Source organism: Trachypithecus francoisi, unplaced genomic scaffold (assembly GCF_009764315.1).
Source record: "Trachypithecus francoisi isolate TF-2019V2 unplaced genomic scaffold, Tfra_2.0 Lachesis_group12, whole genome shotgun sequence".
Taxonomy (NCBI): Eukaryota; Metazoa; Chordata; class Mammalia; order Primates; family Cercopithecidae; genus Trachypithecus; species Trachypithecus francoisi.
This window is the reverse complement of record NW_022681457.1, coordinates 62,343,190-62,369,259: the sequence shown is the minus strand read 5'-3', so window position 1 is coordinate 62,369,259 and position 26,070 is coordinate 62,343,190. Positions and strand designations below refer to the sequence as shown.

The 26,070-nt window shown below is 48.9% G+C and overlaps 1 protein-coding gene across 2 annotated transcripts in view; it reads right to left on the bottom strand.

Annotated features, from left to right (window-relative positions):
* The window catches only part of WDR88 (WD repeat domain 88), a 47,167-nt gene that overhangs the window by 11,653 nt on the left and 9,444 nt on the right, over window positions 1-26,070 (bottom strand). For both annotated transcript variants that reach the window (XM_033225618.1, XM_033225619.1), the window contains exons 3-9: window positions 22,270-22,358; window positions 19,054-19,117; window positions 17,570-17,708; window positions 15,587-15,716; window positions 8,877-9,064; window positions 5,098-5,180; window positions 1,447-1,515 (exon numbers count right to left, since the gene is read on the bottom strand). In XM_033225618.1, the coding sequence (XP_033081509.1) occupies window positions 1,447-1,515; window positions 5,098-5,180; window positions 8,877-9,064; window positions 15,587-15,716; window positions 17,570-17,708; window positions 19,054-19,117; window positions 22,270-22,358 (762 nt within the window). The remainder of the gene's footprint in view (window positions 1-1,446; window positions 1,516-5,097; window positions 5,181-8,876; window positions 9,065-15,586; window positions 15,717-17,569; window positions 17,709-19,053; window positions 19,118-22,269; window positions 22,359-26,070) is intronic.

The window sequence follows — 26,070 nt, the reverse complement described above, 5'->3', positions numbered from 1 at the left end:
TTTTTCCCTTTGTTCTATTAATGTGATATATCACACTGATTTTATGTTGAGCCACCCTGTATCCCTGGAACAAATCCCACTTGGTCATGGTAAACAATCCTTTTAATGTACTGTTGGATTTTATCTGCCAATATTATGTTGAGCATATTTGCATCTATATTAATAGGAGATATTGGTCTGTAATTTTCTTTTCTTGTGACATTTGTACTTAGCTTTGGTATCCAACTGGTGCTGGACTCATAGAATGAAGTCACTGCTTTATATTAAATATAAGTGATATGTGTTTAATCAGTTCTATTTTATTTGCGTTTGCTTTTTTAAAGTCTTACCTCTATGTATGTTAAGAATATATAATATAACCTACAAAATTTATTTATTTATTTGTTGGACACAGGGTCTAGCTCTGTCACCCAGGATAGAGTGTAGTGGCATGATTGTGGCTCACTGCAGCCTCCTCCTCCCATACTCAAACCATCCTCCCATCTCAGACTCCTGAGTAGCTGGAACTACAGGTGTGCACCAACACTCCTAGCTAATTTTTTGTATTTCTGGTAGAGACAGGGTTTCACCATGTTGCCCAAGCTGGTCCCAAATCCCTGGGCTCAAGCGAACCTCCCACCTCTGCCTCCCAACGTGCTAGGATTACAGGCATGAGCCACTGTGCCTAGCCAAAAGTTTAAATATTCAATACTTTTTTTTTTTTTTAAGAGACAGGGTCTCACTCTGTTGCCCAGGCTGGAGTATAATGGCATGGTCACAGCTCACTGCAGCCTCAACCTCCTAAGCTGAAGCATTCCTCCCATCTCAGCCTCCCAAGTAGCTGGGCCTGGAGTAACTGAGACTCTAGGCTCACATCACTATGCCTGGCTAATTTTTTGTAGAGACAGGGTTTTGCCACATTGCCTAGGCTGGTCTCAAACTCCTGAGCTCAAGCTATCTGCCTACCTTGGCCTCCCAAAGTGCTGGGATTACAGACATGAGCGGCCACCACACCCAGCTTTTTTTTTTTTTCAGACAGGGTCTCATTGTTTGGCCCAGGCTGGAGTGCAGTGATGCCATCATGACTCACTGCAGCCTCAACCTCCCAGGCTCCGGCCATCCTCCCACTTCAGCCTCCCAAGTAGCTGGGTGGTCTCCAAGGCTTATCCATTAGCTAATGCTTTCCCTTCAAGCCCCCCATTGGCTCCACTGCTCACCCATCCAGTCAGACTCTTTTTCCAACAAAGTTCAAATGTCAACAGTGCAGACACAGAAATACCTGGAAACTCCTTGCATTTGCGGATGGAAGGACATTCTCTCCACATTCCCAGGCAGCTCCGTGAACACTATGGCCCGGCCAGGTACAGCTCACCGAACCTACCCAGGAATTTTATACTTGGCAATAACTCTTTCGCTATCACCAATTCTGACGAATGTGATCGATATTGTAAGCTTGGCCACTTTTACCTTGGAAGCAGACAGGATCCATTTCTTGTTGTTGCTAATGGCAACATCCATCACCCAGTCATTATGGCCCTAAAGAAATATCAAATTTTAATGAAAACCTGGAGAAAATAATTTTGAAAGAACAACAAAAACAAGCTGGGTGTGGTGGCTCACACCTGTAAACTGCCCTTTGGGAAGCCGAGGCGGGAGGGTCACCTGAGCCCAGAAGGTAGAAGTTTCAGTGAGCCATGATTGTGCCACTGCACTTTAGCCTGGGCAACAGAGTGAGGTCCCATTCTAAAAAACAACAAAGAGTCAAGGACCCAGTGTTGCTAACATTTCAGAGTAGCTGGCTGAGCGCAGTGGCTCATGCCTGTAATCTCAGCACTCTGGGAGGTTGAGGTGGACAGATCGCTTGAGTCCAGGAGTTTGAGACCAGCCTGGGCAATGTAGTGAAATCCCGTCTCTACTAAAAATACAAAATATTAACTGGGCATGGTATGACATGCCCCTGTAATCCCAACTACTCAGGAGGCTAAAGTGGGAGAGTCACCTGAGCCCGGGGAGTTTGAGGCTGCAGTGAGTCATGATCACGCCACTGCACTCCAGCCTGGGCGACAGAGCGAGGCTGTCTCAAAAAAAAAAAAAAAAAAAAAAAGAGCAGAGCAGCTCATTGTACTTCCTTGGTTTCATCAACAACATTTAGGGCGGAATACAAAGTGTAAAGATGTGGGATATATGTATATTCTATGTTTTTTTGCTGTTGTTTTTTGGGAGTTTTTTTGTTTGTTTGTTTTTGAGACAGAGTTTTGCTCTTGGTGCAATCTCCACTCACTGCAACCTTCACCTCCTGGGTTCAAGCGATTCTCCAGCCTCGGCCTCCCAAGTAGCTGGGATTACAGGTGCCCATCACCATGCCCAGCTAATGTTTCTATTTTTAGTAGAGACGGGGTTTCACCATGTTGGCCAGGCTGGTCTCAAACTCCTGACCTCAAGTGATCTGCCTGCCTAATCCTCACACAGTGCTGGAATTACAGGCATGAGCCACCACGCCCTGCCCATTCTATATTTATTTAGTTAGTTATTTTTATTTTGAGACAGGGTCTCACTCTGTCCCCCAGGCTGGAGTGTAGCAGCTCAGTCATAGCTCACCGCAGCCTCTACCTCCTGGGCTCAAGTGATTCTCCTGCCTCAGCCTCCCAAGTAGCTGGTACCACAAATCTGTGTGCCACTGTGTATGGTTTTCTAAAATAGTACTCGGGTGTTTAGCAGGATTGGGGGAGAAATATTATATTCCCAGCTGGTCTCAGGTTTTCTTTTGCATTCTTTGTTCTAGGGAATACCCCTCAGAGGCCCTGTAAGTGAGGGGCTTTTGGCTTCCAATAACTGCAAACTTGATCCACTGTGGCTTAAGCAGAGGAGGAGTGGGATGTTTTCTTTAGGTAAATAGCTCAGAGCAGGCCGGGCGCTGTGCCTCACGACTGTAATCCCAGCACTTTGGGAGGCTGAGGTAGGCGGATCACGAGGTCAGGAGATCGAGACCATCCTGGCTAACATGGTGAAACCCCGTCTCTACTAAAAAATACAAAAATATATATATATATATGTATAGCCAGGTGTGATGGCTGGCACCTGTAGTCCCAGCTACTCAGGAGGCTGAGGCAGGAGAACGGCATGAACCCGGGAGGCAGAGGTTGCAGTGAGCCGAGATGACGCCACTGCACTCCAGCAGAGACTTCATCTCAAAAAAAAAAAAAAAAAAAGGGTGGGGGGTTAAGCGCAGATGGCTGCTATTGCTGCCTCAGGCACTGAATGATGGCTGGGCTTTATGCCAGCATCTCTGTCCTTCTTTGGCCTTCCCCTTACGAAAAGAGGCAGAAAGTGAGGCCATCGTGTGGTCAGAGAAAAAGGAATCAGAGAGAAGGTTAAACCGCTTAGTGTAATAAAAGGACAGGAGTTTGGGGATGGGAGAACAGACAGAGAGGAGAGAAGAGAAGAGGAGAGAGAATAGAACAACCAGCTCTGTCACCCAGGCTGGAGTCCAGTGGTGCAGTCTCAGCTCACTGCAGCCTTGCCTCCGAGGCTCTAGAGATTCTTATGCCTCAGCCTCCTCCATAAGATTCTTATGCAAGCTCCGCCTCCCGGGTTCACGCCATTCTCCTGCCTCAGCCTCCCGAGTAGCTGGGACTACAGGTGCCCACCACCCCGCCCAGCTAGTTTTTTGTATTTTTTTAGTAGAGACGGGGTTTCACCGTGTTAGCCAGGATGGTCTCGATCTCCTGACCTCGTGATCCACCCATCTTGGCCTCCCAAAGTGCTGGGATTACAGGCGTGAGCCACCGTGCCCGGCCAATTTTTGTATTTTTAGTAGAGATAGGGTTTCACTATGTTGGCCAGGCTGGTCTCGAACTCCTGACTTCCAATGATCCTCCAGCCTCAGCCTCCCAAAGTGCTGGGATTACAGGCATGAGCCACTGTGCCCAGATGACAGAGACACTTTAAGCACAGAGAGGTTTAACATTCCATTTTAAGCTGTTTATTTGCTGTGAGTAAACTCGCTTTGTCTCCCCAAGTCCTAGGAGAAGACAGCTCAGATAGACCAGCCCCAGGGACCTGAACATGGGCTGCTCAAGGACACATGTCTACTTTGTGTCCCTGGGGACAGAAAGACCAAAATTAGGGATGCACGCATTCCCAGCCAAAGGTGACAGTGAGATTGTGAAACCAGGGAGTGTGCAGAAATCCTGGCGTGCGGGGCCCCGTGGGGGAACAGGGCCACAGCATGAGGCAATCGTGGGTTCTTGCTGTGTTGGATAACACATCCCCTTATTATAGAGCCACTCTGAGTTGGGGATCCTCTCACTTGTACCCCAGAGCATCCAGTTGACATCCCCATTTTGGAGCCCCACACTTTCTGTGCATGCCTCACTATGGTATGCATCCCTCTTCATGGTAATTTCTGTTTTTTGTTTGTTTTGTTTTGTTAGAGACAGAGCCTCGCTCAGTCACCCAGGCTGGAGTGCAATGGCACAATCTCAGCCCACTGCAACCTCCGCCTCCTGGGTTCAAACGATCCTCCCACCTCAGCCTCCCAAGTAGCTGGGACTACAGGTTCGCACCACCACACCCGGCTGATTTTTGTATTTTTAGTAAAGACAGGGGTTTCACCATATTGGCCAGGCTGGTCTCAAACTCCTGACCTCAGGTGATCCGCCCACCTCAGCCTCCCAAAGTACTGGGATTACAGGCGTGAGCCACCGCGCCCGGCCCTGCACAGTAACTTCTGCTGTTCTTGGACACTCCCACCTCGGGGTTTTTGCATCAGCTGTTCCTTCTGCTTGGACTGCCCTTCTTCTTCAAGATCCCCACTTATGCAGTCCTTTCTGTGCTCAGCTCAAACACCTCCTTCTCCGGGAAGCTCTCCCTGCCCGTGCAGTGTGGATGGGTCCCCCGCATCTGTCACCATCATGTCACCCTGTTGTGGTTTCTCCATTTCACTCCTCACTGTCGGTGGTGTGTTTGCTGGCTTCCTGTCTGTCCTTCATCAGCCCATGGAGGCATCTAGACCTGTGTCGCCCATGGCTGTGTCCCATGGCTCAGCACCCAGCACTGAGCACGGGAAGGACTCAGGAGGGAAGCTCAGATCCTCAATCTCATGCTGGCCACATGTACCTTCAAGGAGAGCTTCCGGTAGCCTTCTGCTACGTCCCAAATAGCCACAGTCCTATCAAATCCTCCAGAAATGAGAAAAGAGCCTGCAACAGAAAATGAAAGGGTGGAGATGGGGGTCATATTTCTAAGCCAAGTGAGCCCAAAGCCAGCTGAAGATGCTTGGCAAGGTGCTACCTCAGCTCATTCTGATGACACTGAAACCCCTTCCTGGGGTGGTTCCATGACCCCAAGCCAATTACAGCTGATTCTCATCATTCACGGTAGTTATGTTCTATGACAGGGGTCCCCAAACCCTGGGCCACAGACTGGTACCAATCCGTGGCCTGTTGGGAACTGGGCCACACAGCAGACAGTGAGCAGTGGGCAAGCGAGCCAAAGCTTCATCTGTGTTTACAGCCGCTCCCCATCTCTCATATTACCGCTCATATTATGAGCTCTGCCTCCGGTCAGATCAGCTGCAGCATTCGATTCTCACAGGAGCATGAACCGTATTGTGAACTGCACATGCGAGGGATCTAGGCTGTGCACTCTTAATGAGAATCTAATGCCTGATGAATCTGTCACCATCTCCCATCAGCCCCGGATGGGACTGTCTAGTTGCAGGAAAACAAGCTCAGGGCTCCCACTGATTCTACATGATGGTGACTTGTATTTCACTGTATATTACAATATAATAATAATAAAAATAATGGGCACAATAAATGTAATACACTTGGATCATCCCGAAACCATCCCCCACACCTCCCGTTTGTGGAAAAGTTGTTTTCCATGAAATCAGTCCCTGGCACCAAAAAGGTTGGCGGCCTCTGCAATTTTTGCAGACACTAAATTAGCAAATACGGAACCATCGCTCCTAGGGGAAATACAGGGTCAGGTTCCTGTGAGCCTCTGGTCACATTCTCATCAGTTGATCAGTACGTAACCTTGTTTTATGTGTGTTTCTGTTTAAAGACACCTTATTGCATATATACTGTTGATTTGTTTACATTGAACTCACAACCAACAGCTATAACTCATGCATGAATGGACGCATGCATTTTCCCCATCATAGCACTCTTGCACTTAGGAACAGTAAACAGCACTTCAGCACTGTGGTTAGGGATCATTTGATTATTTATGTATGTATGTATGTATGTATGTTTAGAGACAAGGTCTTGCTCTGTCACCCAAGCTAGAGTGCAGTGGTGCAATCCTAGCTCATAGCATCTTCAAACTCCTGGTCTCAAGTGATCCTCCCACTTCAGTTCCCCAGTAGCTGGGACTACAAGCAGGTGGCAGCACACCTAGCTAAATTTTTTTTTTTTTTTTGGTAGAGATGGGGTCTCACTATGTTGCCCAGGCTGATCTCGAACTCCTGGACTCAAGCAATACTCACGCCTCAGCCTCCCCAGCACTGAAATTCAAGCTGTGAGCCACCACACATGGCCAAGGGAGCCATTTTACACAGGAAAATCATCAAAAAAAGCAAAAGAAAGCCTGGGTGTGGTGACTCAAGTCTGTAATCCCAGCACTTTGGGAGGCGGAGGCAGGCAGATCACATGAGGACAGGAGATCAAGAACAGCCTAGCCAACATGGTGAAACCCCATCTCTACTAAAAACACAAAAATTATTAGCCAGGCATGGTAGTGCACACCTGTAATCTCAGCTACTTGGAAGGCTGAGACAGGAGAATCACTTGAACCCAGGAGGCGGAGGTTGCAGTGAGCCAAGATCGCGCAACTGCACTCCAGCCTGGGTAACAGAGGGAGCAAAACAAACAAACAAACAAACAAACGGTGGCACTAAATAGACCACATAAAGGACATTTTACCACGTGGGAGGTGAAACAAGAAGGCAGAGTGTTGCCTTGTCCAACCTCAGCTGGGAGGTGACTTAGATTGTTTGCTGCTTTTCACATCTGTGAGCGACCTCGAAAGTGCCATGAATGTTGACTTTAAGTTTCCAGATAGATATCAGCAAGAAGGTAAATTCACAAATACAGAATCTGGAATAATAATGATTGACTGCATGTGATTCTTTTTTTTTTCTTTTTTTGAGACAGAGTCTCACTCCGTCACCCAGGTTGGAGTATAGGAGCGCAGTGGCATGATTTTGGCTCAACTGCATGTGATTCTGAACCCCATAAAGCCAAGGACAGAAGTTGGTAGGGCGCCTCACAGTGGGACTTAGACAAGGGGTGCTGCTGAAGAGGGAAAGTTGCCCAGAAACAGCCTAGCGCTTCTCAAGCCAGGCCCCAATGGCATGTGTGCCAGCTGAGGCCCCCAGACACACAGAGCTTCTCACTAGGATAGGGGAGCGTACGTTTGGCTCCTGAGTGTCAAGAGCACCCACTTCCCTCCCTGGAGCTGGCTAGCCGCAGTGGCTTCCTGTCACTGCCCCCATTCACATCTATGTCCCTTTATCTGACAACAGCTCCCCAATTTCCTGTGGGGAAACACTCCTTGCCTACTCTTAGTCCCTCTGCATCAGGGGGTTCTGACCCCAAACCCTAGCTCTGCAGGTGGGCAAATCACCCAGACCTGGCCAATCAGAGGCTGTCATTGCCCCCTAAGTGATTCGTTAAGAGATGGACATGTGTCCCAAGCTGAGCCAATGGGAGTCTTCCCTGGGACTTGTTCTGGCACCATCAGACAGAGGGTCTCTTTCTCCAGGACTGCCAGGGGCCAGAACCAGGCTGAGCTGGACCACTAGAGGTCCTCTTACCTCTTTTATTTTATATATATATACACACACACACACATACATATATTAAAATATATAAAATAAAATTATATATAATTATATACGATAAAAATATATAATTATATATATATATATATTTTTTTTTTTTTTGAGACAGAGTTTCTGTCACCTAGGCTGGAGTGCGGTGGTGCTATCTTGGCTCACTGCAGCCTCCGCCTCCCGGGTTCAAGTGATTCTCCTGCCTCAGTCTCCTGAGTAGCTGGGATTACAGGCACCCACCACCACACCTGGCTAATTTTTGTATTTTTTAGTAGAGATGGGGTTTCACCATGTTGGCCAGGCTGATCTTGAACTCCTGACCTCAGGTGATCCACCCACCTCAGCCTCCCAAAGTGCTGGGATTACAGGCGTGAGCCATTGTGCCTGGCCTTTTTTTTTTTTTTTCAGACACAGGGTCTCACTCTGTTGCCCAGGCTGGAGTACAGTAGCACAATCACAGCTCACTGCAGTCTCAAACTCCTGGGCTCAAGTGATCCTACCACCTCAGCCTCTTGAAGAGCTCAGACTACAGGTGTGCACCACCACACCCAGCTAATTTTTTAGTTTTTTTGTAGAGACAGGGTCTTGCTATGTTGCCCAGGCTGGTCTTGAACTCCTGGCTTCAAGCAATCCTCCCACCTCGGCCTCCCAAAGCATTGGGATTACAGGCATGAGCCACCGCATCTGGCCATCTTTGCCTCCTTGGGGGTAAAGGCTGATACACAGGGAAGCTAGGTTGAGAGACAGAGTGGAAGAGTTGCGTTCCCAGCAGCATTGACTCTCTTGTCCCATCAATGCCTAAAGTCAGACCTGCTCTTAGAGTTTTCCATTACAGGATTAATCAATTTCTTTGGTTGCATAAGCCACATTGAGCTGAGTTTCTACCACCGTAAACTGGTGCCTGTGATCTTCCCTCTTGGCTTTTTTGTTCTCATGGGGAAGAATCCGCCCTCCCTGTCAGCATCATTAGAAATCGCTTCTCCATTTGAACGGAACATGGAGAACTCTGCCCAGCACTCCCACAGGAATGGAGGCCTTCTGCGTGTTAATTACTCACTGTCTCTGGCAAAGTGACAGGAACTGACGGAACCTTCGTGGCCCTGCAGCAGGGTCACACAGGCTCCACGGTTTCGAAACTCCCCTGTGTGGACGTTCCATATTTTTAAGTTTTTATCCCAGGAGCTTGTACACAGGAAATGGCCACTGAAGGTAAAACAGCAGTTTGAGATTGCATTGGAATGTGCCCTGAAACACAGATGGTGAGGTGCACACATTAGTGCTTTGCTCCTGGAGGACCTGAAGACATACTAAGCGAGGATCAGTCAGCATGTCCTGTGAGCTCATGTTCATCATGCCTTTGATCACTGCCTACCATGGTCCAGATATGAATTGCTCAGCCTGTCACACTGTTCCAGCATTTCTCAACTGCACCAATTTTTAGAAAAATAATAATAGAGACAGTGTTTCGCTATGTTACAAAGGCTGCTCTCAAACTCCTGGGCTCCAGTGATCCACCTGCCTTGGCCTCCCAAAGTTGTACTGTGATTACAGGCGTGAGCCACCGCACCCGGCCAACCATACCAAGGTGGACATTTTGTGCTGGGTCACTGAGTTGTGGGGGCCGTCCTATGTTCTGTAGGAGGTGGAGCAGCATCTCTATCCTCACTAGATGCCAGGAACCCCCACACCCAGTTGTGACAACAAAACACGTGTCCAGACGTCGTCAAATGTCCACTGGGGCACAAATTGCCCTCATTTGAGAAGATTCTGCAGTATTCCCTTGGCACTGGAGGGAAAAGCAGCTGGTGTCAGGAGGGGTTGATTGACAGGCAGCTTTTGGGACTTGGTGCTGGATCACGCTTACACAGAGGCTCTCTCCTGCTCCCCATCTTTCCCCCGACAATGTCAGGTGCGGTCTCCCCCGTTCCACCCCTCACTTACTCCTCTGCTTCTCCACCCCAACTATTCACTCTCCCTTTTTCTTGCTCGTATCCTCATTTGTCTTCAGTGCTATTCAAGTATATTTCAGTGTTGTATATTTAATTAATAAAGTTTTGGGTTATTCAGCTGGGTGCGGTGGCTCATGCCTGTAATCCCAGCACTTTGGGAGGCCTAGGTGGAAGGATTGCTTGAGCCCAGGATTTTGACACCAATCTGGGCTACATAGCAAGACCTCATCTCTACAAAAAATATAAAAATTGGCCGGGCGCGGTGGCTCAAGCCTGTAATCCCAGCACTTTGGGAGGCCGAGACGGGCGGATCACGAGGTCAGGAGTTTGAGACCATCCTGGCTAACACGGTGAAACCCCGTCTCTACTGAAAAATACAAAAAGCTAGCCGGGCGAAGTGGCTGGCGCCTGTAGTCCCAGCTACTGGGGAGGCTGAGGCAGGAGAATGGCGTAAACCCGGGAGGAGGAGCTTGCAGTGAGCTGAGATCCGGCCACTGCACTCCAGCCCGGGCGACAGAGCAAGACTCCGTCTCAAAAAAAATAAAAAAATAAAAAAATAAAAATAAAAATTAGCTGGGCATGGTAGCACGTTCCGGTAGTCCCAGCTACTCTGGAGGCTGAGGCAGGAGAATCACTTGAACCCAGGAGGTAGAGGTTGCAGCGAGCCAAGATTGTGCCACTGCACTCCAGCCTGGACAACAGAGCAAGACTCTATCTCAGGAAAAAAAAAAAAAACATGGAATTATTCATTCCCATTTTTAAGCATCTTCTTTTTCAGAAAAATAATAATAATAAAAAGCCTGTCTGTATTTTGCCACTTTTGTTTGTAACCCTCTGTCTTTCTCCTGCGATTCACACCTCCTCTTGTAAGCAGAGTTTTCTCTGAGCAACCTGGATCATAAAGTCAATCATTTGACCTGAAGGAAAGGTTGAGCGAAATGATTTTCTACAGCTCAGGTCAGAGTTTTGGAACCCACGTCGGTTCTTTGAAATGCACAAACTGAGCAAGGCCAAAGGAGAAGAAATGTCAGCTTCGCAGAGGCATCCAGGATAAACCTCACCAGTTCCCAGTGCCCGGTGAGGTAAGAACCATGCTGGCATATCATGGAGACTGACTGCAAGCTCTGCCAGAAGCCGGACACTGTCACTGAGGTTTAAACCAGAGGTATACCCAAAGGATTAGAAATCATTCTACTATAAAGACACATGCACACGTGTGTTTACTGCAGCGTTATTCACAATAGCAAAGACTTGGTATCAACCCAAATGCACATCCAAGATAGACTGGATAAAGAAAATGTGGTATATACACACCATGGAATACGAGGCAGCCATAAAAAGGAACGAGATCATGTCCTTTGCAGGGACATCATTCTCAGCAAACTAACCCAGGAACAGAAGACCAAACACCACATGTTCTCATTCATAAGTGGGAGTTGAACAGTGAGAACACGTGGACACAGGGAGGGGAACATCACACACCGAGGCCTGTCAGGGGGTCGGGGGCAAGGGGAGGGAGAGCATTAGGACAAATACCTAATGCATGCGGGGCTTAAAACCCAGATGATGGGTTGATGGGTGCAGCAAATCACCATGGCACATGTATACGTATGTAACAAACCTGTACATTCTGCACATGTATCCCAGAACTTAAAGTAAAAACAAAACAAACAAAAAAAAAAGACATAGCAATTTTTAAATAAATAGGCTGGGCACAGTGGCTCACACCTGTAATCCCAGCACTTTGGGAGGCCGAGGCAGGCAGATCACCTGAGGTCAGGAGTTCGAGACCAGCGTGGCCAACATGGTGACACCCCGTCTCTACTAAAAATACAAAAATTAGCCGGGCCTGGTGGTGGGCGCCTGTAATCTCAGCTACTCGGGAGGCTGAGGCAAGAGAATCGCTTGAACCCGTGGTCTGTCAAGAGATGGAGGCTGCAGTGAGCCGAGATCATGCCATTGCACTCCAGTCTGGGAGAAAAGAGTGAGACTTCGTCTCAAAAAAAAAAATAAAAATAAATAAATAAGTAAATAAATAAACCAGAGGTATCTCTATGGACTCTCATTTCACATAAATCCCACTTCTCACAGAAGGTCCTTTCACCTGTGCAGAAGTTTGGTGAAAATGGCTACGCTGCACATACAGTTCTGGAGAAGACGGAGTCAACTTTATAAGTGATTTTTTTAAATGGCTGAAATTTTACCAAATTTGGCAAAATATATAAACCTACAGATTCAAGAATCTGAGTAAAACCCAACAGGATAAATCCAAAGAAATCTACACCCAGACACATAATTACACGTCTGAAAACTAACGACACCAAAAATATCTTGATAGCAGCAAGAGAGAAATGACTTTTTACCTATAGGAGAAAAACAATATGAATGAGAGTGTAAATGAAAACCACAGTGTGGCCAGGCACAGTGGCTCACACCTGTAATCCCAGCACTTTGGGAGGCCGAGGCGGGCGGAGCACAAGGTCAGGAGTTTAAGACCAGCCTGGCCAATACGGTAAAACCCTGTCTCTACTAAAAATACAAAAATTAGCTGGGCATGGAGGCGGGCACCTATAGTCCCAGCTACTCAGGAGGCTGAGGCAGGAGAATTGCTTGAACCCGGGAGGCAGAGGTTGCAGTGAGCCGAGATTGCACCACTGCAAATGATATAGCTGGTCTTGCTAGAGGATTTAAAAATTTCATAGTCTCAGTCAGGCTATATCATTTTCAGTTCTCAGTGCAAAATTAATAAGCAAGGTCCCCATTCCTGAAAAAGCTAAGCACAGTATTACCATATGATCCAACAATTCCACTCCTGGGTATACAGAGTAAAGAATTAAAAACAGCCCAGGTGCAGTGGCTCACACCTGTCATCTCAGAACTTTGGGAGGCCAAAGTGAGAGGATCACTTGAGTTCAAAAGTTCAGGACTAGCTTGGGAGACATAACGAGACCCTGTCTCTACAAAAAAAAAAAAAAAAACACTTAAAAATTAGCCAGGCATGGTGGTGTGCACCTGTAGTCTCAGGTACTCAGGAAGTTGAGGCAAGAGGATCATTTGAGCCCATGAATCCGAGGCTCCAGTAAGCTATGATCACACCACTGCACTCCAGCCTGGGCAACAGAGCAAGATGCTGTCTCAAAACAAATAAAATAAAATGAAAAGAGTTGAAAGCAGGAACTCAAAGTTACATGTACATGTGTTCACAGCAGCATTATTCCCAATAACTAAAAGGTAGAAACAGCCTAAGAGTTCATCAACAGATGAACAGATCAACAAAATACGGTGTATACACCTATAATGAAGTAGTATTCAGTCATCAAAAGGAATGAAGTTCTTAATCCCAGCACTGTGGGAGGCCGAGGCCAGGAGTTTGAGACCAGCCTGGTCAACATGGTGAAACCCCGTCTCTACTAAAAATACAGAAATTAGCCAGGCATGGTGGTGGGCGCCTGTAATCCCAGCTACTCGGAAGGCTGAAGCAGGAAAATCACTTGAACCCAGGAGGCGGAGGTTGCAGTGAGCCAAGATGGCACCACTGCACTCCAGCCTGGACGACACAGAGAGACTAAGTCTCAAAGGAAAAAAAAAAAAAAAACAGGAATGAAGTTCCGATGTTCCGATGCAGGCTCAATACAGATGAACCTTGAGGACCTCAGTTTAAGTGAAATAACCCCATCACAAGAGGACAAATAATGTATGATTCTACTTATATGAAATATCTAGAATAGGCAAATTCATAGAGACAGAAAGTAGAACAACCATAACCCAGGGCTGGGGGCATGGGCAATGGGGAGTTATTGCTTAACAGGTAAGAGCTTCTGTCTCAGATGATGAAATCATTTTGGAAATAAATAGTAGTGGCTGGCCGGGCGCGGTGGCTCAAGCCTGTAATCCCAGCACTTTGGGAGGCCAAGACGGGCGGATCACGAGGTCAGGAGATCGAGACCATCCTGGCTAACACGGTGAAACCCCGTCTCTACTAAAAAATACAAAAAACTAGCCGGGTGAGGTGGCGGGCGCCTGTAGTCCCAGCTACTCGGGAGGCTGAGGCAGGAGAATGGCGGGAACCCGGGAGGCGGAGCTTGCGGTGAGCTGAGATCTGGCCACTGCACTCCAGCCCCGGCGACAGAGTGAGACTCCGTCTCAAAAAAAAAAAAAAAAAAGGAAATAATAGTGGTGATGGTTGCACAACACTGTGAATGTAATGAATGCCAGATAATTGCACACTTACAAATGGTTAAAATGTCATGTTCTATGTTGCATATATATATATATATATATATTTTTTTTTTTGAGACAAGAGTCTCACTCTGTCACCTGGGCTGGAGTGCAGTGGCACAATCTTGGCTCACTGCAACCTCCTCCTCCTAGGTTCAAGCGATTCTCCTGCCTCAGCCTCCTGAAGAGCTGGGATTACAGGTATCTGCCACCACGCCCAGCTGAATTTTGTATTTTTAGTAGAGACAGGGTTTCATCATGTTGGACAGGCTGCTCTCGAACTCCTGATCTGAGGTGATCCACCCCTCTCGGCCTCCCAAAGTGCTGGGATTACAGCCGTGAGCCACCGCACCTGGCCCAAAATTTTTTTTTTTTTTTTTTTTTGAGGCGGAGTCTCGCTCTGTCGCCCGGACTGGAGTGCAGTGGCCAGATCTCAGCTCACTGCAAGCTCCGCCTCCCGGGTTTCCGCCATTCTCCTGCCTCAGCCTCCCGAGTAGCTGGGACTACAGGCGCCCGCCACCTCGCCCGGCTAGTTTTTGTATTTTTAGTAGAGACGGGGTTTCACTGTATTAGCCAGGATGGTCTCGATCTCCTGACCTCGTGATCCGCCCGTCTCGGCCTCCCAAAGTGCTGGGATTACAGGCTTGAGCCACCGCGCCCAGCCCCCAAAATTTTTTTAAATGATAATGTAGTATCTCCAAAATGACTTAATTCATTTTATTTATTTATTTATTTATTTTATTTTTTGAGATGGAGTCTCGCTCTGTCACCCAGGCTAGAGTGCAGTGGTGCGATCTCGGCTCACTGCAACCTCCGATTTCCAGGTTCACGCCATTCTCCTGCCTGAGCCTCCCGAGTAGCTGGGATTACAGGCGCCCGCCACCACGCCCGGCTAATTTTTTATATTTTTAGTAGAGATGAGGTTTCACCGTGTTAGCCAGGAGGGTCTCAATCTCCTGACCTCGTGATCCTCCCACCTAGGCCTCCCAAAGTGCTGGGATTACAGGCATGAGCCACCACGCCCGGCCTATTTACTTTTTTTAGACAGCGTCTTACTTCATTGTCCAGGCTGGGGTGAAGTGGTGCAATCATAGCTCACAGCAGCCTCAAACTCCTGGGCTCAAGCAATCCTCCAGCCTCAGCCTCATGAGTAGCTGGGACTACAGGTGTGTGACACCACACCCAGCTCATTTTTAAATTTTTTGTAGAGATGAGGTCTCATGACATTGCCCAGGCTGGTGTTGAACTCCTGGCCTGAAGTGATCCTCCCACTTTGGCCTCCCAAAGCTCCGGGATTACAGCCATGAGCTACACGCCCAGCCAGACCTTCCCACTTTACAGGAGATGCTGGAACTTCACATTTTGTGGGCTTCTCTGCACAATGGTTTCCACTAGTGGCTCACATTGAAACAAGTGCATCTGAAGCCCACAGGCTGCAGCTGATGGCTCCCTCCCACCTGCCTGTCCCCAGCCTCCTCGGAGCACCCATGACCAAGCTACAGACGTGTCCACATGGATGCTGGCTTGTGTGGAATCCAGGAGGGCATGAATGGGGACGTCCCTCCCAAACTCCCTTCTGACCTCCTGGGGTCCAACTCACTTGGTGATGGTGAGCAGCGTGGCCTGGGATGTAACGTCCCAGATCTTGATGCACCTGTCCAATGAGACAGAAGCCACTCTCTGGCTGTCGGGGTCAAAGCAGCATGACGTGATGGACCTCGTGTGGTGATCTGCAGAACACAGAAGAAAGGGACTCGAGATCACGCTTTCCACATGCTGAGCTGGAGGACTCCCACGACTTCCCCAGCCAGCGACAAGATTACAAAACACAATTCCAGTTTTCATCAGGAGCTACATACCTGCACAAACATTCCTGAGTGACTACTATGTCCCAGGCTTTGAACCGGGAGCACACCTGGCCTGTTCCCTGCCCCTGCAGAGCTCCCAGTCTGATGGAGGAGACACCCCGGAGCAGGCAATGACCTGCCACATGCCACAGGTCATGAGATGAGTGCACGGGCCACCAAGGCCCAGACAACAGAAGCCTGGCCACCCTGAGGGTCCAGGAAGGGCCTGAAAGTCAGTGAGGGAAGCAGAAATGGAAGAGCACTCTAGAAAGAAGGAACAGTGCTTGCAAAGGCCTGGGCCGGATCATGGAGCAGTGTGGGGCAAAGCTGGAGTCTGAAGCGTGGTGGGGGCATAGTGTCAGGTGGGCTATTACAGGCTACTAGGGAGGCTGTGGAGCACTGTACATGGCATAGTGCCACATCATTAAAAAGAAACACAAAGCACATATGAGAAGCAGTGTTGTATGTGCAAATGTGTATGCACTTGTACACACACACGGTTTAGGAAGGCCACCCAGCAATGTATGGTTCATAACAGGTGCCTCTGGGGAGGAGACAGGACAGACACAGCAGCCTTTTGCTTTTTTCTTTACATAATGAATGATTTTTTTCTATTTTTGAGACAGAGTTTTGCTCTGTCACCTGGGCTGGAGCGCAGTGGTGCAATCTCAGTTCACTGCAACCTCCGCCTCCTGGGTTCCAACAGTTCACCCTCAGCCTCCTGAGTAGCTGGGATTACAGGCGCCCGCCACCACGCCCAGCTAATTTTTGTATTTTTAGTAGAGACAGGGTTTCACCATGTTGGCCAGGCTGGTCTCGAACTTTTGAGCTCAGGTGATCCACCCGCCTTGGCCTCCCAAAGTGCTGGGATTACAGGTGTGAGCCACCGTGCCCAGCCCATGAATGTCTTTACAATGATTACACATTTTTTTAACTTTAATTTTAAGATAATTGTAAACTCTCATGGAGGTGGAAGGAAAAACAGATCAGCCATATCCTTCACCCAGCTGCCCCTATAGCAGTAATTGTCATATGACAATTACTATTCCTGTATTTTAAAAATAGGCCAGGTGCAGTGGCTCATGCCCACTCGAGGCCAGGAGTTTGACATCAGCCTGGGCCACGTAGCGAGACCCTGTCTCTACAAAAAAAAACAGGTAAAAATGTTAAGAAGGCTGAGCCTCCATTCAATAAAAGATTAGGCTTCAATGACCACATGAGGTTGGAGTCAAACATTGTGTCATTTGTTAAAAGCACAAGACTGAATGAATGGAAAAGCATTAACTGAAGAGGATCAGTTTTGGGGTGTTTTTTGGTTTTTTGGTTTCAGATGGAGTCTCACTCTGTCTCCCAGGCTGGAGTCCAGTGGCTCAATCTCAGCTCATTACATCGTCCACCTCTGGGCTCAAGTGATCCTCCCACTTCAGCCTCCCAAGCAGCTGGGACTACAAGTGCATGCCATCACACCTGGCTAATTTTTGTATTGTTTTTGGTAGGGACAGGGTTTCACCCTGTTGCCCAGGCTGGTCTCAAACTCCTGGGCTTAAGCAACCTCTCAAAGTGCTGGGATTACAGGTAATCCCAGCCACTGCACCTAGCCCAGTGTCCCAGCTTTAATGATGTGCTTCATACCACTACAGTTTCACCAAATAAAGCAATGGAAGGTCACTGTCAGTCAGTGACAAGTGGCTATTCCTATGGCACACTGAAGAGTCAGGGAGCCCGCACATCCTCACCTTTGATGACGGAAACAGTGGTGATGTTCTCAGCATCCATTATGCAGATTCCATGATCCACGTCGAAGCCTGAGACCACGTATTTACCATCAGGAGAAAACTTACAGGAGACGATGAAGGTATCATACCTGACCTTCCACTGAAATGAGCCAACAGTCAAAAGGTTGTTTTAAGCCAGGTGTGGTGCGTCGCACCTGTAAACCCAGTGCTGGAAGATTGCTTGAGACCAGGAGCCTGAGACCAGCCTGGGCAACATGCAAGATCTCCATCTCTACAAAAGTAAATCATTAGCCAGGTGTGGTTGTGCTCGCCTGTAGTCCCAGCTACTTGGGAAGCTGTGGCGGAGGATCATCTGAGTTTGAAGCTGCAGTGAGCTATGATGGCACTACTGCACTCCAGCCTGGGTGACAGAGTTTGCAAGACCCTGTCTCTAAAAATCGTCATCATCATCATCATCATAAAATAAAAACTTGGCTTATCCTGTCTTTCTAAAAATGTTTACAATGAATATAAACTGACCTTTGCACTAACAAGAAAGGTTGTGTTTTTTTTTTTTTTTGAGACGGAGTCTCACTCTGTCGCCCAGACTGGAGTGCAGTGGCCTGATCTCAGCTCACTGCCAGCTCCGCCTCCCAGGTTTACGCCATTCTCCTGCCTCAGCCTCCCGAGTAGCTGGGACTACAGGCGCCTACCACCTCACCCAGCTAGTTTTTTGGGTGTTTTTTTTTTTTTTTGTATTTTTTAGTAGAGACGGGGTTTCACCGTGTTAGCCAGGATGGTCTCAATCACCTGACCTCGTGATCCGCCCATCTCAGCCTCCCAAAGTGCTGGGATTACAGGCTTGAGCCACCAAGCCCGGCCGAAAGGTTGTTTTTTTAAGGAAAGGAAGGAGGAAGGGAGCGGAAAGGCCTGCAGGAGCTGAGAGGGTGGGGCAGGAGCCCCTGAGGAGGCCCCTGAGCAGGGCTGAGGCTGCCTGGGGCGGTTGCAGGGCCAAGTGGGAGTCTTGGGCCTGTGGGATGGATGGAGAGTGGCCCCTCCAAGATATAAAGAGAACAGACTGGTAAGGGCCAGAACCCTGGTTCTTGGGGGCACATGGCCTTTGTCCCATGGCCTCAGCCCCACTTCCTCCCTAATCAAATCCAAACATCTCATCGGGGAGCCTGGAATACCAGCCTCCACACCCCACCCCCCATTCTGGCTTCTTTCTGTGTATCCAAACCCGTCCCATCTTTCAAGCAGAAGCCTTGGTTCCATCTGCCTCCTCCAGGAGTCTTCCTCCCCCAGTGCCCACCCTCTCACCCTCCAGACTTTTTGCAAGCAATGGTTGTTGTGGGGTGCAGTTCACATCTGTACCTTCCATCCCCAGGAACATGCTTCCTTCCTAGAAGAATGGAGTTTTGTCACCTCCCCCTACCCAGGGTCCAACCCAAAGCTGCCTGAGGCTTGGTCAAGCTGCAACGCGCCCACTGGGCAGGCATACGTACCAGCAGCTTGCCTGTCTCCAGGTCCCAGGCCCTCACAGTCTTATCGTAGGATGCGGCGATGACTCTGGAAATAAGATGATGAACATTGTTTCTTTCTTTCTTTCTTTTTTTTTTTTTTTGAGACACGGTCTCCTTCTGTTGCCCAGGCTGGAGTGCAGTACAGTGGTGCAATCCTGGCTCACTGCAACCTCCGCCTCCCAGGTTCAAACGACCCTCCTGCCTCAGCCTCCTGAGTAGCTGAGATTACAGGCGCCCACCACCATGCCCAGCTAATTTTTGTGTTTTTAGTAGAAACAGGGTTTTGCCATGTTGGCCAGGCTGGTCTCACACTCCTGACCTCAAGTGATCCACCTGCCTCGGCCTCCCAAAGTGCTAGTATTATAGGCTTGAGGCACCACGCCTGGCCAAACATTGATTCTTTTTTTTTTTTTTTGAGACGGAGTCTTGCTCTGCCACCCAGGCTGGAGTACAGTGGCTGGATCTCAGCTCACTGCAAGCTCCGCCTCCCGGGTTTACGCCATTCTCCTGCCTCAGCCTCCCGAGTAGCTGGGACTACAGGTGCCCGCCTCGTCGCCCGGCTAGTTTTTTGTATTTTTAAGTAGAGACAGGGTTTCACCGTATTAGCCAGGGTGGTCTCGATCTCCTGACCTCGTGATCCGCCCGTCTCGGCCTCCCAAAGTGCTGGGATTACAGGCTCTAGCCACTGCGCCCGGCCCAAACATTGATTCTTAACAACAGAGACAGTTAGGTCTGTGGTCCTTTCCATCCTCCCCTCCCCTCCTTTCCTTTCCTTTTTTGAGACAAGATGTCACTCTGTCATCCAGGCTGCAGTCCAGTGGGGCAGTCCTAGCTCACTGCCACCTTGAACTTCTGGGCTCAAGTGATCCTCCTACCTCAGCCTCCTGAGTAGCTGGGACTGTGAGCACTCACCATCATGCCTGGCTTTTTTTTTTTTTTTTTTTTTTTTAGAGACAGAGTCTCACTATGTTGCCCAGGCTGGTCTCTCCTGGCCTCAAGCGATCCTCCCACCTCAGCTTCCCAAAGCACTGGAATTATAAGAATGAGCCACCATGCCTGGCCTGCCTGTGACTTCCATGAAGACTTTTTTCATTTTTCTAATTTAGGACCAAGATTATAAATAATACAATCATCTTTAAAAGACTGCTCCATCACCCACCGTAGGGACCATTCGGTTTTCATTGAAACTAGAGAGAACCAGCCAAGCAAGGCGGCTCATGCCTGTAATCCCAACATTTTGGGAGGCTGAGGCAGGCAGAACACCTGAGGTCAGGAGTTCAAGACCAGCCTGGCCAACATGGTGAAACACCACCTCTACTAAAAATACAAAAATTAGCCAGGCGTGGTGGTGCACACCTGTAATCCCAGCTACTCGGGAGGCTGAGGCATGAAAATATCTTGAACCAGGAGGCGGAGGTTACAGTGAGCCGAGATCGCACCACTGCAGTCCAGTGTGGGCAGGAGAGGCTCCATCAAAAAAAAAAAGGAAAGAAGGAAGGAAGGAAGGAAGGAAGGAAGGAAGGAAGGAAGGAAGGAAGGAAAAGGAAATATAACCTAACACACAAGGAACCACAGCACCATCATCCCCCATACTCTTCAGCCACCCACACATGCTCCTTTATATCAAGGGCTTTCAAAGTATCATTTCTTCTGTTTTCCTCTTCTTCTTCTTCTCTTTTTTTTTTTAAGACGGAGTTTCGCTTGTCACTTGTGCAACGGCATGACCTTGGCTCACCACAAACTCCACCTCCTAGGTTCAAGCGATTCTCCTGCCTCAGCCTCCTGAGCAGCCGGGATTGCAGGCATGTGCCACCATGCCCGGCTAATTTTATATTTTTAGTAGAGACGGGGTTTCTCCATGTTGATCAGGCTAGCCTTGAACTCCTGACCTCAGGTGATCCGCCCACCTCGGCCTCCCAGCTGTTTTCCTCTTCTAAAGGGGTCTCTGCACCCACAAGGATCAATCACTTTCCTCTCTGCTCACATGTCTGTCTTTTCACAGGAATATAGTTTAAGAGACGACTTATTTTGTTCTGAAATGTTTTCTTGTACAGAAAAACATAAATGTATCCTTGTCTTCTTACATGGCACGTTTCTGTGGCAAAGTTTGTCTTCTATATAAGATAAATTCCCATGTGGGCACGGTGACTCACGCCTGTAATCCCAGCACTTTGGGAAGCCGAGGTGGGTGGATCACCTGAGGTCAAGAGTTCAAGAACAGCCTGGCCAATATGGTGAAACCCCTCTCTACTAAAAATACAAAAATTAACCAGGTTTGGTGGTGTGCACCTGTCGTCCCAGGTACTCAGGAAGCTGAGGCAGGAGAATCACTCAAACCCGCAAGTTGGAGGTTGCAGTGAGCCAAGATCGCACCACTGTACTCCAGCCTGGGTAACAGAGCAGGACTCCATCTAAAAAAAAAAAAAAAAAGATAAATTCCCATGAAACTTACATTTTCATACCAGTTTTCTGCTAACTATTTTATAGCTGCTGTTCAGGGTTAAAGTAAATCCATTTTAAAACAAATTCCTAGTAAGGGTGGTGGCTTATGCCTATAATCACTGTATTTGGGAGGCCAAGACAGGAGGATTGTTTGAACCCCGGAGTTGGAGGCTGCAGTGAGCTGTGATTGCACCACCACACTACAGCCTGGGTGACAAAGCAAGACCCTATCTCAAAACCAAAACAGGCCAAGCACAGTGGCTCACGCCTGTAATCCCAGCACTTTGAGACACCAAGGCAGGATTGTTTGAGCCTAGGAGTTTGAGACCAGCCTGGCCAACATGGCAAAACCCATCTCTACAAAAATACAAAAATTAGCCAGGTGTGGTGGTGCACACTTGTAATCCCAGCTACTCAGGAGGCTGAGGCAAGAGGATCACTGAGCCCAGGAGTCCATTCCTGCAGTGAACCATGTTTGCATCACTGCACTCCAGCCTGGGCAACATAGCAGAATCCTGTCTAAATAAAAAGTTAAAATTAAAAAAGGCCAGGTGTGGTGGCTCATACCTGTAATGCCAACACTTTGGGAGGCCAATGCAGGAGGAGAATCGCTTGAGGCCACAGGTTTGAGACCAGCTTAGGCCACATGGTAAGATGCCATGTCTATTACTTTAAACAAAAATGTCACAGGCACGCCTATCTATGGCCTGCCTGCTCGCCCTCCCTCTTCCCAGTGTAAGACGAGGCAAAGGTCACCTGCTGCTGTCGGCTGTGATGCTGCACTCTACAACAGGAGCCTTGGGCCTGTGCTCAAAATCGCGAACCACAGAACCATCCACCGCATCCTCAAATCAGTGGGAGAGAGAGGAGAAGAGAGTGGTCACTGCCGTGTTTGCTGAAGTCATAAATCGAGGTCAACATTAGCCCTTAGCTTATCTCTGGTAGCAAAATCTGAGAACTCCATGGTCCTGGGACTCTCACTCAGCTCCGAAAGAGGAAAGGACTTTGCAACATGTCCCCTGAGCGGGAAGGACACCCTTGCCATTGTTGGCATCCATGAGAAATTACCCTGCAATTCCACAGACACCAGGTGGAAACTGGCCATGCTGGGGGCAGAGCTGCAAAGGGATGGTGTTTTCCTTTCCTACTGGCCAAAAAGGCTTTGCAGAATCTAGCAATGTCTTCCCGGCCAGGCGCGGTGGCTCACGCCTGTAATCCCAGCACTTTGGAAGGCCGAGGTGAGTGGATCACTTGAGATCAGGAGTTCGAGACCAGCCTGGCCAACATGGTGAAACCCCCGTCTCTACCAAAAATACAAAAATTAGCTGGGTGTGGTGGCACGCGCCTGTAGTCCCAGTTACTGGTGAGGCTGAGGCAGGAAAATCGCTTGAACCCAGAAGACGGAGGTTTCAGTGAGCTAAGATCGTGCCACTTCATTCTGGCCTGGGCGACAGAGCGAGACTCCGTCTCAAAAAAAAAAAAAAAAAAGAAAAGAAAAGAAAATGGCCGGGCGCGGTGGCTCAAGCCTGTAATCCCAGCACTTTGGGAGGCCGAGACGGGCGGATCACGAGGTCAGGAGATCAAGACCATCCTGGCTAACACGGTGAAACCCCGTCTCTACTAAAAAATACAAAAACCTAGCCGGGCGAAGTGGCGGGCGCCTGTAGTCCCAGCTACTCGGGAGGCTGAGGCAGGAGAATGGCGTAAACCCGGGAGGCGGAGCTTGCAGTGAGCTGAGATCCGGCCACTGCACTCCAGCCTGGGCCACAGAGCGAGACTCCGTCTCAAAAAAAAAAAAAGAAAAGAAAAGAAAAGAAAATGATCGTCTTGGGGTGTGGAATCGAGGCCCATGCACGCACTCTGGGCGGGCCGGGGCCAGCTCAGGGCAGCGCCAGAATGGATCAGGGTCCTTGGGGCTGTGCCGCTTTAGACTCGACAGTGACACCACGTGGCCAAGAGCAGGAACAGCAACTGTGTACAGATCGTCCCACTCCCTCCACACTGGGCATTTGGAAGCAGGACCCCACCCCTGTGGACCCAGACAATTTAAAGGGCAAATACTGGTTAGACTTCAAATGAATGAGGGAAAGGGGGTCTAATTAATAGTTGGAAAATGAAGGAGATGTGACAATATTTGGCATCTAAGTTTATGGTGAGTACATATTCAGTATTTCGGTACAGTCCCAATTTTATAAATGTATGCGGACGTGTGTGGACAGGAAAAAAATACCTATGCCAACATTTTCACAGCCGTTAACTCTGGGGTCAATGGAAAGATGAGTTTTTTCTTTCTTGTGTTTTCATGTGTTTCCTGTAATAAAATCATATTACCTTTGTAATAATATGAGAAAAACTACCAAACTTTTTTTTTTTTTTTTGAGACAGGGTCTTGCTCTATCACCCAGGCTGCAGTGCAGTGGCAAGAACACGGCTCACTGCACCCCTTGGCCTCCTGGGCCAAAGCCATCCTCCCATCTCAGCCTCCCAAGTCGCTAGGACCACAGGCACACGCCACCGCGCCTGGCTAATTTTTTGTTTTTGGTAGAAACAAGGTCTCACTATATTGCCCAGGCTGGTCTCAAACTCCTTGGCTCAAGCGATCCTCTTGCCTCAACCTCCAAAAGTGCTGTGATTACAGGCATGAGTCACTGTGATCAGCATTTGTTTTGTTTTGTTTTGTTGTTTTGTTTTGTTTTTGACACTGGATCTCACTCTGTTACCCAGGCTTCAATGCAGAGTTGCAATTATGGCTCACTGCGGGCACCACCTCCTGGGCTCAAACAATCCTCCCATCTCAACTTCCCGAGTAGCTGGGACTACAGAAGTGCACCACCATGCCTGGCTAATTTTTTATTTTTTATTTGTAGAGATGAGGGTCTTGCTCCATTGCCCAGGCTGGTCTCAAACTCTTGGCCTCAAGCAACCTTCTCACCTCAGCCTCCCAAAGCACTGGGATTACAGATGTGGGCCATTGCACTCAGCTTTCTGGGAGCCTTAAACCCTTTCTCAATCCTCTGGGCTGACTGAGAGGCCCAGGGGCAAGGGAGCCTCTCCCCTTGTCATTGCCCAGGGGATGGGATGGTAACTTACCACCTGTACGGCCCACCTTGTATCTTCCTATTCCCCCACATTATTCCCCCTCCCACTACCACCCTGCCTTTTTCTTTTCTTTTCTTTTCTTTTCTTTTTTTTTTTTTTTGTATTTTTAGTAGAGAAGGGGTTTCACCATGTTGGCCATGCTGGTCTCCAACTACTGACCTTGTGATCCACCCGCCTGGGCCTCCCAAAGTGCTGGGATTACAGGCATGAGCCACTACGCCCGGCCCTTCTTTCCCCTTTTGAATTGGCAAAAGGGCCCCCTGGGGCTGCTGTCTGTGTTGGCCAAAGGGCTCTTTTCTCCGTGAAGGGAAAGATGCCTGTTTTCACCTTGGTTGTTGTTCCAAGATTAGAGACCCTAATCTTGGAGAGACCCTCGGTCCCCACAGCAGCCTCCTTGTTCTCATTCCCTGCCTGTTTCATGCTGCATCCACAATGCAGGCACTGCCACCTCTGCCACCTCGTATGCCCTCCTTCCCATAAGCCGTCCTTCTCCACGTCCCAGGAAGCACATCCAAGTGTTCCCCACCCACACCACAGACCACTCCCAGCCCTCCTCCCTCCACCACCTTCTCCAGGCAGCCCCCATCCCTGTGCTCCCTCCCTCTGCCCTCCTAGCGCCTTCGCCCCTTGTCCCATAAATTGCCACCTCTCCTCTGAGCCCCTACCTTTGCTGGTCCCATTGGCTGCCACTCCAGGGACCTGTCTCCTCCCCTGACTCTCTCCTCCCATCTTCGTCCCCTCCCGCTGGCTCCTTGAGACCCTCAGTTGTGGCTCCCACCATGTGCTCCATGTCCCTCCGTAGGGGGTGAACCCATAACCCTCCACAGTCACCTCCTCTTGTCACAGTATCTTGGCCAAAATCTCCACTGGCCTCCCCTCTCTGCCTCATCCACTGACCCCGTTTCCAGTCCCTGCCCCCAGCAACACCTCAAATCCAAACACCTTTTAAATCTTTTAAAAGCCCCTTTTCCTCTAGGTGCGGTGGCTCATGCCTGTAATCCCAGCACTTTGGGAGGCCAAGGCGGGCAGATCACCTGAGGTCAGGAGTTTGAGACAAGCTTGGCCAACATGGTGAAACCCCATCTCCACTAAAAATACAAAAATTCGCCGGGCGTGGTGCTGGGCACCTGTAATCCCAGCTACTTGGGAGGCTGAGGCAGGAGAATCGCTTGAACTCAGGAGGCGGAGGTTGCAGTGAGCCGAGACCATGCCATTGCACTCCAGCCTGGGCCACAAGAGCAAAACGCTGTCTCAAACAAAAACAAAAACAAAAAAAACCCTTTTTCCCTAATTGGAGATTACTGTGAATAACTTGGAAAGTCCATAAATGTACAGAGAAGCTGGGGAAAATATTCTTAATCCTATGTCCCATCTCCCTCTAATATATTGCCACCTTTTTTCTGGTCATTTAAAAATAAGTTTGGGGCTGGGTTGTGGTAGCTCATGCTGTATCCCAGC